This window comes from Salvelinus sp. IW2-2015, unplaced genomic scaffold, assembly GCF_002910315.2.
Source record: "Salvelinus sp. IW2-2015 unplaced genomic scaffold, ASM291031v2 Un_scaffold1128, whole genome shotgun sequence".
In the NCBI taxonomy this organism is placed as follows: domain Eukaryota; kingdom Metazoa; phylum Chordata; class Actinopteri; order Salmoniformes; family Salmonidae; genus Salvelinus; species Salvelinus sp. IW2-2015.
Genome location: NW_019942742.1, coordinates 192704 through 211126, shown reverse-complemented (window position 1 = coordinate 211126; position 18423 = coordinate 192704). Strand labels below are relative to the sequence as shown.

Sequence of the window (18423 nt, the reverse complement as noted above, 5' to 3'; positions counted from 1 at the left end):
ATGGATTGAGGGGGTGATCAGAGATGGTCTCTGCTGATGATGTCTGTAGTCATTACATTTAATAGGACCATATCAGGGTTCAGTCACCCCTTTTTACTGCTGCTAACACCTACTGAGAGAGACACAGGCAGCCAAGACCCCTCCACACTGAGAAGTACAGCAGGATCTCTCCCCACCTCATTCTGCTGAGAATCTAAATGGAACCCTATATTTTCTCCCTATATAGTGCACCTACGTTTGGTCAAAACTAGTCCATTACATTATAGGAATATGGTGCAGTTTGGGACGTAGCTAGTTCCTGTCCAGAGTAAACAGATGGGAAAGACACACGCCTGATTGATTTGGTTAAGATGGCAATGTGGCGGCAGGTAGTCGAGCACTTAGAGAGTTGGGTCAGTTACAGAAAGGTCGCTGGTTCGAATCCCACAAACCTGCCGACGTGCCCTTGAGCAAGACACTTACACCTAATTGCGTCTGTAAGTCGCTCTGGATAAGAGTGTCTGCTAAATGACTGATGTAAATGTGGTGATCAACACCCTTGATGTATCTGTTGGTTGATGTGGGACACGCACACAGCACAATGGCTGTGTGTTAAATGAACAAGCTGGCCAATATGGGTATGGTTGTACTTATGTGAGTGCATGTTAATATTTACAAATACATGTGCCTGTGATTTTGAGGGCATAGTTTTGAATGTTCAGTGTGTCGATCTGCATCCCTCTGAAGCATAACTGTGTTTGTGTTGGTGTACCACTCTGTACCTGTCTGATTCTCTATTACTGCACAGTAGAACACACAACCAGATTCATATTTCACACACACTGTCTTATTTAGTGTTTTCTCTTCAGACTTTGATGTCTGGACATGGGCCACTGGAGGGTCAATGAAATAGAAGTTCTGTTAGCTACCCTCCAATGGAGAAATGTTCTATTCAATTGACAGGAGTATTGAGTCTGACTCCAATTCTGACTTAGCTGATCCCTAAGTCTGACTTAACTGAATATGTTTTGTTTTTCAACCTCAGGTTCCAGACCATAGTCCACAATAGTTCGACTAAGTCAGTTTATTATGACACCTCCTGACAGTGATACTGTTTCTTTGCAATATTATGTACACATTTAACATGGTATTATTACATTTAAGCAATAAGGCACCTCTGTGGTTTGTGGTATATGGCCAATATACCACGACTATGGGATGTTCTTAGCACGACGGAACGCAGAGTCCCTGGATACAGACCTTAGACGTGGTATATTGGCCATGTACCACAATCCCCTGAGGTTCCTTATTGCTATTATAAACTGGTTACAAACATAATGACAGCAGTAAAAATAAATGTTTTGTCATACCTGTGGTATATGTTCATTCAGGGCTTATAATTACATTTGAATCCTTTAGTAAACGCTTTTATCCAGAGGGACTTACGCTTAGTGCATTCATCTTAAGATAGCTAGGCAAGACATCCACATCACAGTAGTAAGTAGACATTTTCCTAGATAAAGCAGCTATGAGCTAAGTGTAAAGAAAGGCTAATACAGCTGTTGTATTTTTTGACCCTGTTTGTTTTAGTTGGGTCAGATCCTGAGAAGTCCTTTCATGAAGTTTGTGGCCCACGCCGTGTCCTTCACCATCTTCCTGGGCCTGCTGGTCATCAACGCCTCAGACCGCTTTGAGGGGGTCAAGAACCTGCCCAACGAGACCATCACTGACCACCCTCGTCAGGTATTCCGGGTCAAGACCACTCAGTTCTCCTGGACTGAGATGCTGATCATGAAGTGGGTGCTGGGTGAGTAGGGGAGAGGGAGAGAAGGGGATAGAGGTAAGAGGGGAGGAAATGAGGGAGGTCAGAGGAAGAATGTGAGGGAATGGAGAGAGAGAAAGAAGGAAAGGATGGTGGATGGAGAAAAAGAGAGAGAGAAGAGACAGGTACCCACAAACATAAGATAAATTATTACAAACAAATCTGCTTGTTTCTCCGTCTCTACTTTCTCTCTCGCTGTCTCTCAATTAAATGTACATTTATTCCATTTCAATTTAAGGGCTTTTATTGCCATGGRAAACATATGTTTACATTGCCAAAGCAAGTGAAATAGATAATACACATGTGAAATGAAAAAAAAAGTGAAACAGTAAACATTACACTCACAAAGTTCCAAAAGAATAAAGACATTTCAAATGTCATATTATGTATATATACCGTGTTGTAATGGTGTGCAAATAGTTCAAGTACAAAAGGGAAAATAAATCAACATAAATATAGGTTCTTCACTGGTTGCCCTTTTCTTGTGGCAAGAGGTCACAAATCTTGTGAATGTGATTGCACACTGTGGTATTTCACCCAATAGATATGGGACTTTATCAAAATGGGATCTGTTTTCAAATTATTTTCGGGTCTGTGTAATCTGAGGGAAATATGTGTCGCTAATATGGTCATACATTTAGCAGGAGGTTAGGAAGTGCAGCTCAGTTTCCACCTCATTTTGTGGGCAGGGTGCACATAGCCTGTCTTCTTGTCACACCCTGTTCTGTTTCACCTGTCTTTGTGCCTGTCCCCACCCCCTCCAGGTGCCAACCATCTTCCCCATTATCCCCTGGGTATTTAAACCTGGGTTTTCTATCTGTCTGTGCCAGCTTGTCTTGTATGTTCCAAGTCAATCAGTGTGGGGTTTCCCATGCTCCTGCCTTTTCTATTCTCTTATGCTAGTCCTCCCGGTTTTGACCCTTGCCTGTTTTCTGGACTCTGTACCCGCCTGCCTGGCCATTCTGCCTGCCCTGACCTCGAGCCTGTCTGCCACACTGTACCTCCTGGACTCTGAACTGGTTTTAACCTTTTGCCTGTCCACGACCATTCTCTTGCCTAGCCCTTTTGGATTATTTATAAATATCAAAGACTCAAACCATCTGCCTCCTATGTCTGCATCTGGGTTTCGCCTTGTGCTCTTATACTTCTCTTGAGAGCCATGTCTGCCTATGGCGGCCTTTCTCAATAGCAAGGCTATGCTCACTGAGTCTGTACACAGTCAAAGATTTCCTTAAGTTTGGGTCAGTCACAGTGGTCAGGTATTCTGCCACTGTGTACTCTCTGTTTAGGGCCAAATAGCATTCTAGTTTGCTCTGKKTTTTTTTGTAAATTCATTCCAATGTGTCAAGTAATTCTTTTTTCTGTTTTCTCATGATTTGGTTGGGTCTTATTGTGTTGCTGTTCTGGGGMTCTGTGGAGTCTGTGTTTGTAAACAGAGGCCCGGGACCAGCTTGCTCGGGGGGCTCTTCTCCAGGTTAATTTCTCTGTAGGTGATGGCTTTGTTATGGAAGGTTTGGGAATTGTTTCCTTTTAGGTGGTTGCAGAATTGAACGTCTCTTTTCTGGATTTTGATCATTAGCGGGTATCGCCCCAATTCTGCTCTGCATGCATTATTTGGTGTTTTACGTTGTACACTGAGGATATTTTTGCAGAATTCTACATGCCGAGTCTCAATTTGGTGTTTGTCCCATTTAGTGAATTCTTGGTTGGCTCTGGACCCCAGAGCTCACAACCATAAAGGGCAATGGGTTCTATAACTGATTCAAGTATTTTTAGCCAGATCCTAATTGGTATGTCAAATTTTATATTCCTTTTGATGGCATAGAAGGCCCTTCTTGCCTTGTCTCTCAGCTCATTAACAGCTTTGTGGAAGTTACCTGTCGCTCTGATGTTAAGGCCGATGTATGTATCGTTTTTTGTGTGCTCTAGGGCAACGGTGTCTAGATGGAATTTGTATTCGTGGTCCTGGCAACTAGAACTTTTTTGGAACACCATTATTTTTGTCTTACTGAGATTTACTGTCAGGGCCCAGGTCTGACAGAATCTGTGCAGAAGATATAGGTGCTGCTGTAGGCCCTCCTTGGTTGGGGACAGAAGCAGTAGACATTTGACTTCAGATTCTAGTAGGGTGAGGCCGAGTGCTGCAGACTGTTCTGGTGCCCTCGTTAATTCGTTGATATATATGTTGAAGAGGGTGGGGCTTAAGATGCATCCCTGTCTCACCCCCTGGCCCTGTGGAAAGAAATGTGTGTTTTTTGCCAATTTTAATTGCACACTTGTGTTGATTGTAAGATTTGTATGTAATCATTTTGTGAGGGTGTTGGTGAAATGGAGAATGGTGGAGTCAGGCGCAGGACACAGAGATGAGTTTAGTCCGATAGTTTACTCAAAAAATTWGAGAATAATGTTCCAACACGGAACACAAAATCCAAAGCACAAATAACACGAACCCACATGACAAACATTAACGCACAAAACAGAGAGGGAAGCCAGGGGGTTAAATAAGGAACATAATTGATGGAATAGAAATCAGGTGTGTAATAAGGAAGACAAAACCAAACGAAAATGAAACATGGATCGGTGGCGACTAGAAAGCCGGTGACGTCGACCGCCGAACGCCTCCCGAACAAGGAGAGGGACCAACTTCGGCGGAAGTCGTGACACATGTATATGTTTTTGCTGTTTGTTGGTTGTAATAGAGCCAAAAAGATTGGAGAAGTGGTTTATCCCCACATCTCTGTTTTGTATAGATAACTCTTCTTGTTGTTTGTTTCGAGTTTTCCAATTTTACCAGAAGTGGTTAGATTCTATGGATTCTTCAATTACATGAGCTGATTTCTGATGTGCTGTTCCTTTTTTTTTCCGTAGTGGTTTTCTGTATTGTTTTAGTGATTCACTCAGGTTTTCTGGGTCTCTGTGTTTTTGGTTGGATAGGTTTCTCAATTTCTTTCTTAGGTTTTTGCATTCTTCATCAAACCATTTGTCATTGTTGTTCATTTTCTTAGGTTGTCTCCTTGACATTTTTAGATTTGATTGGGAAGCTGAGAGGTCAAATATACTGTTTAGGTTTTCTACTGCCAAGTTTACACCTTCACTTGAATTTGTTGTTTCCTAATAGTTTTTTGGTTGATTTCCACACTACTTTCCTCCCATCTATAGCATTTCTTAATATTATTCAGTTCCTTTTGTGACTCATGATTGAGTATTGCTCTGTTCAAGTAGAGTGTGATTTTGCTGTGATCTGATAGGGGTGTCAGTGGGCTGACTGTGAACGCTTTGAGAGACTCTGGGTTGAGGTCAGTGATAAAGTAGTCTACAGTACTACTGACAAGAGATGAGCTATAGGTGTACCTACCATAGGAGTCCCATCAAAGCCTAMCATTGACTATRTACATACCCAGCATCTGACAGAGMTGCAGGAGTTGTSACCTGTTTTTGTTGGTTATGTTGTCRTAGTTGTGTCTAGRGGGGCAAATGGGGGAGGGAATGCTGTCACCTCCAGGTAAATGTTTGTCCCCCTGTGTGCTGAGGGTGTCAGGTTCTTGTCCAGTTCTGGCATTTAGGTCACCAGAGACTAGTACATGTTCCTGGGCCTGGAAATGGTTGATCTCCCCGTCTAGGATGGAGAAGCTGTCATCGTTAAAGTTTGGGGATTCTATTGGGGGAATATATGTAGCAGACATGAGGACATTTTTCTCTGTTGAGAACATGTCCTTATTAATTTCTAGACGCATGTAAAATGTTCCTGTTTTGACTAATTTAATAGAGTGGGTTAGGTCTGCTCTATACCAAATTAGCATAACACCTGAGTCTCTTCCCTGTTTCACACCTGGTAGTTTGGTGGGTGGGACTACCAGCTCTCTGTAACCAAGAGGGCAACCAGTGGGTCCATCTCCTTTATACTTTATACCATGTTTCTTATCGGTTGACGATGTCTGGATTTCCAATTTCTTTGAAGTCCAGGTTCCTGCTCTTTAGGCCAAAGGCGTCATCTGCCATTGGCCTAAAGAGCAGGAACCCAGACTTCATCAAAGAAATTGGAAATACAGACATTCTCAACCGACAAGAAACATCAGACCAGAATGAGACAGTAAAAGCTTTGTGTTCCATAGTGTCTAGAGTTGTTTTTGCGTGGTTTAGGCCCAGACCACCACCATCTCTCGCTCTCGCTCTCACTCTCTGTCTTTCTCTATCTCTCTGTCTCTCAGGTATGATCTGGTCAGAGGTCAARGAGATCTGGGTGGATGGTCCTAGAGAGTACGTGAATCACCTATGGAACGTGTTAGACTTCGGCATGTTGTCTATCTTCGTAGCATCGTTCACCGCTCGGCTCATGGCCTTCCTCAAGGCCTCCAAGGCCCAGCTGTATGTAGACCAGTTTGTGACCAACGAAGACATCCGCAACGCGTCCCTACCTACTGAGGTTGCCTACTACACCTATGGTGCGTGGAAATATACAGTTGGCATTCTCATTTTCTACCCTTCTACGAGTGTCTACATTAGCCACTGTGGACTAGTACCCTTCACAGTACACTGTTCAAGCCCCCTAATCACTGCCGTCATCTTGTGGTGTGGGGTTGTTATGACAACGACTGTTTAAAGTAAGCTGCTATGCAGTCTGCATACACACGCATATGCCAGCCTCCCCACTGTTTACACACAAACACTTTGAAACAGCCAACAGACAATGACGCACTCAGTCACACACCCCGATCTCTGGTAGTTGTCTGTGTGCGTATGTGTTTATCTCTCCTGGTGGTTTTGAAATGAGGAAGTATTTTTCAAAGGATAAAAACAAAGTGCTTATGAGTAAACAAAGTCTCCGTATTGAACCACTCCGCCGCTGTAAGTTGTCCAATATTCCCTTAAGACTTCACTCTCCCATATCTTCAAACAACTCCTAATGAGAGGACGTAGCTCAGCAGTGCTTCATTCATGTCCTTTCATTTGTCCTTTTCTCTTCTACCCTGTGTTTCTATCTTGTGTCACTCACTCTCACTTTCTCTCTACTTCTTACATCCCCCTCTCTACATCCCTCTCTCTCATGTTTCCTCCCTCCTGTTCGTCTATCTGTTTCTCATTCGTATTTTGCTCTCTCTCTTCTCTCACTCTCATTTTCTCTCTCCCTCCCCTTTCTCTCTCTCTAATGTATATCTCTCTCTCCCTGTCCCTCTAATCCCTGCATCTCCATCCATGTTTCTCTCTCCCTTACCCCTTCTCCTTTAATTTCCTACCTTGAAATTACATTCACTTTCAACTCTCACTCCCCAATCAACATCTCATAGTTTTGCTTAGACGTGAAGAATTATGAATAAACGTATATGTTTGACGGATTAATTCCACGCGTTTACAGGGTTAATTCTGCATGGTAACAGGGTTAAAACAGGAACAGCTCAAAGTTGAACAGTTTAAGCATTAGTTCCGAGGGGTTACGGTTAGGGCTATGGTTTGGGGATGGCTTAAAACGAAGTAATAAAAAGGACATGCTATCACCATCAGGTATCATCAGTATTCTTACTATTCTCGCCGTTTGCCAGAGAACTGTGAACTGCCGTAGCGCAGTGGTCTGAGCAGCACTCTCGGCTCTGAGGATCACGAGTTCGCACGTCCGAAATCAAAGTCTGTTTCTAGTGATCAGGCTCCTCTCTCCCTTCCCCTTTCAGCCAGGAATAAGTGGCGTCCGTCGGACCCCCAGATCATCTCAGAGGGTCTGTATGCCATCGCTGTGGTGTTGAGTTTCTCCCGCATCGCCTACATCCTGCCGGCCAACGAGAGCTTCGGCCCGCTCCAGATCTCCCTGGGCCGGACGGTGAAGGACATCTTCAAGTTCATGGTGATCTTCATCATGGTGTTCGTGGCCTTCATGATCGGCATGTTCAACCTCTACTCCTACTACCTGGAGCCAAGAAACAACCCTGCAATTCACCACGTGATGGACGAACATACACACGACGCACTCTTCAACCTCTACTCCTACTACCTGGGAGCCAAGTACAACCCTGCATTCACCACGTGAGTGGGACCACATACACCACGCACATCTTCAACCTCTACTCTCTACCTGGGAGCCAGTACAACCCTGCCTTCACCACTGAGTGGGACCACATACACACACGCACATCTTCAACCTCTACTCCTACTACCTGGGAGCCAAGTACAACCTGCCTTCACCACGTGAGTGGGACCACATACACACACGCACATCTTCAACTCTACTCCTACTACCTGGGAGCCAAGTACACCCTGCCTTCACCACGTGAGTGGGGACCACATACACACCGCACATCTTCAACCTCTACTCCTACATACCGGGAGCCAGTACAACCCTGCCTTCACCACGTGAGTGGGCCACATACACACACGCTCATCTTCACCTCTACTCCTCACCTCCGGGAGCCAAGTACAACCCCTAGACTTCTCCCCTTCTATTCCGACACTGACATACTGCTTCACATACACACTTTGCGATCGTATTAGTGTGTAGAGAGATAGAAACTCAGCCGTATTTCTTTCTATCAAAAGCTTTCTTCTGAAACGACAGCTGTAAGCAGTGTTGGCTACATCTCTGTCCAGTTTATTAGTGGACATCCGCCATGATGTTTTCTGGAATCTTGCCAGTCCTTTCACATCAGTGATGACAGGCAAAATTGGGACTCATTCAATGTCCGTCTGTTGTTTTTAGCCACGTTGCTTTGTGATATCAATAATCTTTATCCTGACGCAGGCTCATTTAGGAACCATTTGTCCTGATTTATCTTAGAGAGAGAGGAACACACATTCAGACACTGTCAGTCCTCTTTCCTCCTCTCCTATCTCCTCCTCTCCTCCTCTCCTCCGCTCCTCCTCTCCTCCTCTTCCTCTCTCTAGCTCCTCCTCTCCTCCTCTCCTCCTTCCTATCTCCTCTTCTGTGTCATATGACTCAGACTGAACATTTCCACGCAATCATCTTTTAGTCACTTTGCTAATGGGTTTTGAGTCCAGCCTGCCTGTCGGTCAGTCAGTCTGTCCATCTGTCAGTCAGTCAGTGTGTTTTAAGTTGTGAGCTAGAGAACCGTGGCGTGTAGGATGGGTTCTGCTTGGCTGATGACATAGAACTGCCAGTCTGCTAAGGTGGTACTGGTATAAATTTTCTAAGGCCGACTCATCACTTCTACTCCCTCACAGCGGATACGCAGTGTCAGGGCTATATTTTGGACTCTAAGGCCGATTAGTATCGTCTAAGTGTTGCTGATGTGTTTCTACCCAAACACGAGTTAGATCAGTCTGTAATATGAAAGACTTTGCCTTGAAACATAGTTGGGATTTGTTTCTGATGTCAGTTTTGAGGATATTTTTCCACCAATATTTTTCCCTCTTGAATTGCTAGTGTGAGCTGTTATGAGTCAACTCTTCTATTGAAAAGTTGTTACTCATGCCACAAGGGGTCAGTATGACTGCAATTCTGACTCGGCTTGCATCAGAAAAAGCCAGTAACAGTTGAGTTTGTCTATATTTGAAGGTGTCAACATACATTCCATCACTCCTTTCTATGTTGCTGTATGACTAATGTGTGTGTGTGTGTGTGTGTGTGTGTGCGTACGTGCGTGCATGTGTCTGTTATTGCTCTGTGTGATTAAGTATAGTTGACAGGGCAGGTTTTGATGGAGGATGGTAGCGAGGGCTGGGTTGATGGCTCTGGTGGTGATGGAGGCAGGTGTCAGTGATAATGATACCCCAGGTGGAGGCACGCTGAGTGGGTGCCAGGGAGAGGGTGAAGGGTCTCTGGAGGATGGCTTGAGGGTTCAGACTGCTGAGGTGCAGCTGGAGAAAGTTTAATCAAAAGGCCCTTGTGGCTATTATGTCTTGCCTTCAGAAGCTAACTGACTCACTCACACAAGCACACACACTTTTTCAGTCTCACTCTCTCAAACACACACGGTAGGTTATCAGRATTGTCAGCTAGGCACCTCTGGAGAAGCAGTAGGCCTGTCTCTATGTTCTAGTCAGCCATGCATGACAAATGCTCCACAGACCGATGAAGGCTAGAGGAGGAAAGTAGGAATGAGTATGGAGTGGAGAGATGGGATAGAAAGACTAGAGTGAGAAGGAGAGCAGCAGAGGTGGATTTTTGGCTGGCTCAGTGAGGGAAACTGGCCAGAGCCACCGACACTGGAGGAGAGGTGAGAGAGAGGAAATGAAAGAGGGAGAGGAAGAAAGAGCGAGACATACAGATGCTGTATCCTAATTTGGCTGAGTTTCTCGAAGCAGGAAAATAATCCTGCAGCAATAAGAAATGTGAATAATTTGTTGAATTCATCGAAATCTGTGGGACAAATACATTTTTAGGTGAAAATCACAAACTTTAGAAGCTTTTTTTAAACCTTGAATACACTACAAGTTTGCATGTCATGAAACAACAGGATGATCAAATTAAKATACGCATCTGTGCACAGACATGAAGAAAAATATGAATGAGAGAGAGGGCAAAACCAAGAAACAGTGAGATATTATCATGTTTTGTGATGGAGTGAGAGAGGCAGAGTGGAGAGATAAAGAGATGAGAATGATGTAGAGAAAGGGGGTTAGAGGGAGCCGTAAATAGGGCTGGTGGTATGGAATCCAGTTTAGTGTAGGCCAGAAATCAAATCAGATCACATTTTATTGGTCACATACACATATTAAGCAGATGTTATTGTGGGTGTAGTGAAATGCTTGTGTTCCTATTGCAAACAGTGCAGTAAAATCTAACAATTCACAACAATAAAGACAAATCTAAAAGAAATAAAAGAAATACGTCAAGCTAAGGATATATACACATAAAATGAGTGAGAGAAGGAAAAAAGGAGAGAGGGACTGAGATGTTGAGAGATGGCAGGGAGAGTTTGAGAGTGATATAGAGGTTGAGAGATGGCAGGGAGAGTTTGAGAGTGATATAGAGGTTGAGAGAGAGGTATAGGAGTGAAGGAGAGTGGTCATTAACTCCTATGGATATGTGATTGGGGATGTGTCATGATCAGTCATGCCAGTCAAACACATCATAATTTCAATGTGATGTTGAGAAACACAGGGGCAGCAGTGAGCGAGAGAGAGGGAAAGAGAGAGAGAGAGGGAAGAGAGAGAAGAGGGAAAGAGAGAGAGAGAGGGGGTTGGGAGAGAGGGGGGGTTGGGAGAGAGAGGGGAAGAGATAGGGGGTTGGGAGAGAGAGGGGAAAGAGAGAGAGAGCGTGGCACTGAAGAAAGGTAGCGAGAAAGAGAAAAGTAAAGATGGAAAAGAAAGGTAGATAAAGAAGAAAGAGACTACTGTTTGTTCAGGTGAGTCTCCTGATGGAGCAGAGGAGCAGGGTTTGGACTGCACACACGGTAGAGGTGAGTCACCACACCAGTGTGTGTTCTTTTGTATGTGTGTGACAGCTCACAGCCTGAAGCCTATCCTAGGGTGGTTGGAGAACAGGGGAGAGAAGACACTACAAGCCAGTTATTGGTGTCTTGTATTCCTCCCTTCTGTCAGTGAGGTGTTCTCCTGAGGGTTAAGGACTGCTGTGTCTCTGAAGGCACCTGCTGTGACAGCCGTTAAGGAACTAGACAAGAAGTGTTTAATGATGGATCCCCACCCGGTGCCCACATCTCCTGAACTGCTCTCTGTGTGAATAGGAAGCGTAGCGGGAGGCGGAGACTGACCGAATTGTTTACAGTGGGTGAGGAGAGGTTAGACAGAGAAATCATCAAGAGAGAGATTACTGTATATATCTGCAGACGAGTTGGGATGTCAGTGTATGTGTCATAACTTATATTGTTCAATCCATTTCTATCCATTTCCCTGCCTAATAATATGTCAGTCCATTTCTATCCATTTCCCTGCCTAATAATATGTCAGTCCATTTCTATCCATTTCCTGCCTAATAATGATGTCAGTCCGTTTTCTATCCATTTCCCTGCCTAATAATGTCAGTCCATTTCTATCCATTTCCCTGCCTAATAATATGTCAGTCCATTTTACATAGTGTTGTGTGTATTGACAAGGACATTGTGATGGGTTGAGTATCACGCCTTCGTAAGGACGTTTGTCATGTGACCCTGGGTCAGAGGACAGGGATCAATGCATGGCCTGTCATACGGTGGTGATATGAAATCTGTTCTACATGAGAACACTGTCCTTCTAGAGAGATAATGTCCTGTACGTACTGGGTCCTGCGGTATACTGAGATGATACTGGACATATTTCTATGTGATGAGAGATGTTTGGCTTGACGTTTAGTTCTATAACTACGAAGCTATTGCATATCATGGGACTAGAGAACACACAAACAGCAAGAGCGAGAGAGAGAGAGGTCTTTGAAGTTAGAAGTGTTTTCCTGTCTTCTCGGAAAGATGAGAAGTTCACTCTGAGGAGATACCAGTAAACTTCACTGCCGAGGGTGTGTGGTTTTGTGTGTGCTCTCAGCTCTGAAAGTGGAAAGGACACACACAGGTTCCTGTCATCATTTCTCCTCCCTTTCCCCCTTCCTCCAGCTCTGCCACTGATTGAATTGTATTTACAGAACTGAGGCCAAATGTCTGTGTTCTTTAGGCTCAGTGTTTGTTTTGCTTATTCAAAAGCCCTCAACCAGAAAGTTAGCGAGAGCACTGGTGGCTAAAGCAAGACTGGATTGAACTGGACTGGACTGGACTGGGCTGGGCTGGGCTGGGCTGGGCTGGACTGGGCTGGACTGGACTGGGCTGGACTGGACTCAGCTTCAATTCTGAGCTATATAAATTGCAGCAAAACCCTCTTAGTGATCTGTTCCAAAATGTGACAGTAGAATTGGCCTTCATTGAGCTGTCCTGGTGGGGGGATAATGTCCTGGTGGGGGGGATAATGTCCTGGTGGGGGATAATATCCTGGTGGGGGAAATTGTCCTGGTGGGGGGAATAATGTCCTGGTGGGAGATAATGTCCTGGTGGGGAGATAATGTCCTGGTGGGGAGATAATGTCTGTGGGGGGATATGTCCTGTGGGGGGATAACTCCTGGTGGGGGGATATGTCCTAGTGGGGGGATAATGTCCTAGTGGGGGATAATGTCCTGGTGGGGGTAATGTCCGGTGGGGGATAATGTCCTGGTGGGGGGATAATGTCTAGTGGGGGATAATGTCCTAGTGGGGGGATAATGTCCTAGTGGGGGATAATGTCTGATGTGGGGATAATGTCCTGATGTGGGGATAATGTCCTGATGGGGGATAATGTCCTGATGGGGGGTATGTCCTGGTGGGGGGATAATGTCCTAGTGGGGGGATAATGTCCTGGTGGGGGGATAATGTCCTATTTGTCCTATTTGTCCTAACCATTTTCATCAGTGCCAGCTCATAAACTCTATAAATTACACCATACTGTGGTTTAAAGACTCACCTGGAGTGTGGTTGTGTGTGTGTGTGTGTGTGTGTGTGTGTATATGTGTATGTGTATGTGTATGTGTATGTGTATGTGTATGTGTATGTGTGTCTGTCTGTCTGTCTGTCTGTCTGTCTGTCTGTCTGTCTGTCTGTCTGTTTGCTTCCCCAGGGTGGAGGAGAGCTTTAAGACCCTGTTCTGGTCCATCTTTGGTCTGTCGGAGGTGATCTCTGTGGTCCTGAAGTATGACCATAAGTTCATAGAGAACATTGGTTATGTGCTGTACGGGGTCTATAACATCACCATGGTGGTGGTTCTACTCAACATGCTCATCGCTATGATCAACAGCTCCTACCAGGAGATAGAGGTCAGTCCTATTAATTACTCATTCATATTAAGGTCAGTCGTATTAATAACTCATTCATATAAAGGTCGGTCTTATTAATAACGCATTCATATAGAGGTGTGTCTTATTAATAACTCATTCATATAACGATCAGTCTTATTAATAACTAATTCATATAAAGGTCAGTCCTATTAATAACCAATTCATATAGAGGCCAGTCCTATTAATAACTCATTCATATAGAGGTCAGYCCTATTAATAACTCAGTCCTATTAATATAAAGGTCAGTCCTATTAATAACCAATTCATATAGAGGCCAGTCCTATTAATAACTCATTCATATAATGGTCAGTCCTATTAATGACTCATTCATATAGAGGTCAGTCATATTAATAACTCATTCATATAAAGGTCAGTCCTATTAATAACTCATTCATATAGAGGTCAGTCATATTAATAACTCATTCATATAGAGCTCAGTCCTATTAATGACTCATTCATATAGAGGTCCGTCCTATTAATAACTCATTAATTTTGAGGTCTATTAATAAGTCATTCATCAGAAATTATTCAATTTTGCATGTTAATGTATAATCCTAGTAGGGTCCTTTTCATTTAAGACATGTTTAGTCAAAGCAATGTACAGTATATTTAGTGTGAAATATTGTTAATCACACGTGCCTGTGCAATGATTGAACCAATATGCGTGTGTTTATATTTGTGCATCCATTTGTTTGTTTGTGTCCGTTTCTACACGCGTCTTTGTCCCCTCCAGACAGATGCAGATGTAGAGTGGAAGTTTGCTCGTGCCAAGCTGTGGATGTCCTACTTTGACGAGGGTCGTACTCTGCCCGCTCCCTTCAACATGGTGCCGTCTCCCAAGTCCTGGTATTACCTGGTCCTCCGCACCAAGGCCGGCCTTGTTCACCTCTGCAAGGCCAAGGACCTTCGCCACGACAATGAGCTGGAGATGGGCATGCTCAACTCACGATTCAAGGCCAGAGGGGAGAGGACAAAGGTCAAAAGTCAAACCCTAATTGTGTCAATAAATATTGTAGATGCTAGTAGGTGTTTGATCTGACACGAAGCTATTTTCATACTAAGATAAGACATTTAAAAAATGTGTTTTGTTTGTTTACCTTATTGGAATACCAGGTGAGAATTTGATCCTGGGTAAATGTGTCTTCCCAAGACACAGCTGAACGTCCAGGGTGGGAGGCTAGAAGAAGAGATCTCAGTGACTTTGAAAGACGGGTCTCAAAGAGCATAGGGGGTTTAAAGGGTGTGTGTTTGTGCGTTTGTTTTTTATGTGTGTGTTTGTGCGTGTGTTTCTTTGTGTGTTTGTGCGTGTGTTTTTATGTGTGTGTGTCTCTGTCACCAGGTCTCAACCCAATTGAACACTTATAGGAGATTCTGGAGTGACGCCTGAAACAGCGTTTTCCACCACCATCAACAAAACATGAAATTATGGAATTTCTCGTGCAAAAATGGTGTCACTTCCCTCCAATAGAGTTCCAGACACTTGTAGAATCTATGCCAAGGTGGATTGAAGCTGTTCTGGTGGCTCATGGTGGCCTAACACCCTATTAAGACACTTTATGTTGGTGTTTCCTTTATTTTGACAGTTACTGTCACGACTTCTACCGAAGTCGATGCCTCTCCTTGTTCGGGCGGTGTTCGGCGGTCGACGTCGACGGTCTTCTAGCCATCGCCAATCCATTTTTCATTTTCCATTTGTTTTGTCTCGTTTTCCCACACACCTGGTTCTCATTTCCCTCATTATGTGTTGTGTATTTAACCCTCTGTTTCCCCCATGTCTTTGTGTGGTATTGTTTATTCTGTTTTCATGTATGCKCAYGTTAGGCTGGTTGCGCTGTGTTATGTTCAACCCGTATTTGTATTTCGTGTTCATTTGTGCCGTGTGCTTTTGGTTCGCCAAATAAAAGGCTCYGTTTTGCTACCAAATATCTGCTCTCCTGCACCTGACTTCCTACAGCCCTTCACGCATACCTTGACAGTTACCTGTTTTTCAAATRCTTCAGGATGTATCATAGAACTGCCTCTATGGGTACACAGAGACCTAATGGCTTGACTATGGAACAGAACTGAGCAGGAGGTGAGCAATCGATACATAGACTCACACTACACCTCTGGAAAATTAGCAAAATGTCAAGTGAGATTCTGTGTGTCTGTACGTGCGTGCAGTCGTGTGTGTCTGTGGGAGTGTGTGCGTGCGTGCATGAGTTAGTGTGTGTGTGTCTGTCTGGGGTTTCAGGAGCCATTGCAGTTTGGTGTCATGTCTTGTCTTGCCATGCCACTGACAATACCAAGCTTGGCAGCCTTACGAGCCCCAGAGGTGAGTAAGTGTGTGTGTTGTGTGTGTTTGTGTGTGTGTGTGTGTGTGGTGTGTGTGTGTGTGTGTGTGTGTGTGTGTGTGTGTGTGTGTGTGTGTGTGTGTGTGTGTGGTGTGTGTGTGTGTGTGTGTGTGTGTGTGTGTGTGTGGGGTGTGTATCTGCTTCCAAAATGAAAATAAGGACAGTAAATAAAGCTAAAAGAGGACAATAAAACCAGGTCAGTGTTAGTTAGCACAACAGAGAGTACTTGTTATTTTGTTTAAAAAAATGTGGACCTTTATTTAACCAGGCAAGTCAGTTAAAAGCAAATTCATATTTACAATGACGGCCTACTTGTAAAGACCCCCGGCCAAACCCTCCCCTAACCCGATACACATTATTCCAAGATCACAGGAATCATGTTTGCACCACATAATTAAATATAACATATAATTACATTTAACATGTAAAATGATTTTGGAAGAATTTCCATCTATTTTGACAGAAATTGAAAGGAGAGGGAGACAACGATGGAGGGAAATGCACAATAGCAGTGGGGTCGGCATTCATGCCCTCACTGAGGGTAACACAGACCGTGGGGGTACAAGCAAGACCAGTCTTGATTGTTATTTTATATGGTCTACATATCTATATCTGACACATCTGGCTTTCATGCTCTCTAACMTCCTCTCTAGCTTCTCATGTTGTGTTGTTGTGGCTGACTTCTCCTCATATAYAGCACATGTTGTGTTGTTGTGGCTAACTCCTCCTCATCTATAGCTCGTGTTGCTGTGGCTGACTTCTACTCATGAACTCAGCAAAAAAAGAAACATCCTCTCACTGTCAACTGCGTTTATTTTCAGCAAACTTAACATGTGTAAATATTTGTATGAACATAACAAGAATCAACAAATGAGATATAAACTGAACAAGTTCCACAGACATGTGACTAACAGAAATTGAATAATGTGTCCCTGAACAAAGGGGTGGTCAAAATCAAAACTAACAGTCAGTATCTGGTGTGGCCACCAGCTGCATTAAGTACTGCAGTGCATCTCCTTCTCATGGACGGCACCAGATTTGCCAGATCTTGTTGTGAGATTTTACCCCACTCTTCTACCAAGGGTCTTGCAAGTTCCCGGGCATTTCTGGGGGAAATGGCCCTAGCCCTCACCCTCCGATCCAACAGGTCCCAGACGTGCTTAATGGGATTGAGATCCGGACTCTTCGCTGGCCATGGCAGAACACTGACATTCCTGTCTTGCAGGAAATCACGCACAGAACGAGTAGTATGGCTTGTTGTCATGCTGGAGGGTCATGTCAGGATGAGCCTGCAGGAAGGGTACCACATGAGGGAGGAGGATGTCTTCCCTGTWACGCACAGCGTTGAGACTGCCTGCAATGACAACAAGTTCAGTCCGATGATGCTGTGACACACCGCCCCAATTACAGCTGATGTTGTGTTGTTGTGGATAACTCTTCCTCGTGTATAGCTCATGTTGTTGTGGCTAACTTCTCCTCATATTTAGCTCATGTTGTGTTGTTGTGGCTAACTTCTCCTCAAGACAGTCTTGATTGTTATTTTATATGGTCTACATATCTATATCTGACACATCTGGCTTTCATGCTCTCTAACATCCTCTCAAGCTTCTCATGTTGTGTTGTTGTGGCTGACTTCTCCTCATATATAGCACATGTTGTGTTGTTGTGGTAACTCTCCTCATCTATAGCTCGTGTTGCTGTGTGTACTTCTACTCATGAACTCAGCAAAAAAGAAACATCCCTTCACTGTCAACTGCGTTTATTTCAGCAAACTTAACATGTGTAAATATTTGTATGAACATAACAAGAATCACAAATGAGATATAACTGAACAGTTCCACAGACATGTGACTAACAGAAATTGAATAATGTGTCCCTGAACAAAGGGGTGGTCAAAATCAAAACTAACAGTCAGTATCTGGTGTGGCACCAGCTGCATTAAGTACTGCAGTGCATCTCCTTCTCATGGACGGACCAGATTTGCCAGATCTTGTTGTGAGATTTTACCCACTCTTCTACAAGGGTCTTGCAAGTTCCCGGGCATTTCTGGGGGAAATGGCCTAGCCCTCACCCTCCGATCCAACAGGTCCCAGACGTGCTTAATGGGATTGAGATCCGGACTCTTCGCTGGCCATGGAAGAACACTGAAATTCCTGTCTTGCAGGAAATCACGCACAGAACGAGTAGTATGGCTTGTTGTCATGCTGGAGGGTCATGTCAGGATGAGCCTGCAGGAAGGGTACCACATGAGGGAGGAGGATGTCTTCCCTGTAACGCACAGCGTTGAGACTGCCTGCAATGACAACAAGTTCAGTCCGATGATGCTGTGACACACGCCCCAATTACAGCTGATGTTGTGTTGTTGTGGATAACTCTTCCTCGTGTATAGCTCATGTTGTTGTGGCTACTTCTCCTCATATTTAGCTCATGTTGGTTGTTGTTGTGGCTAACTTCTCCTCAAATTAGCTCATGTTGTGTTGTTGTGGCTAACTTCTCCTCATATTTAGCTCATGTGTGTTGTTGTGGCTAACTTTCCTCAAATATAGCTCATGATTTGC

General features: G+C 44.2%; 1 protein-coding gene across 1 annotated transcript in view; it reads left to right on the top strand.

The window, feature by feature from the left end:
* The window catches only part of LOC112069832 (short transient receptor potential channel 7-like), a 94462-nt gene that overhangs the window by 37840 nt on the left and 38199 nt on the right, over nt 1-18423 (top strand). The window contains exons 4-9 of the mRNA XM_070438712.1: nt 1570-1786; nt 6010-6243; nt 7465-7676; nt 7761-7813; nt 13316-13511; nt 14266-14487. Of these exons, the coding sequence (XP_070294813.1) occupies nt 1570-1786; nt 6010-6243; nt 7465-7676; nt 7761-7813; nt 13316-13511; nt 14266-14487 (1134 nt within the window). The remainder of the gene's footprint in view (nt 1-1569; nt 1787-6009; nt 6244-7464; nt 7677-7760; nt 7814-13315; nt 13512-14265; nt 14488-18423) is intronic.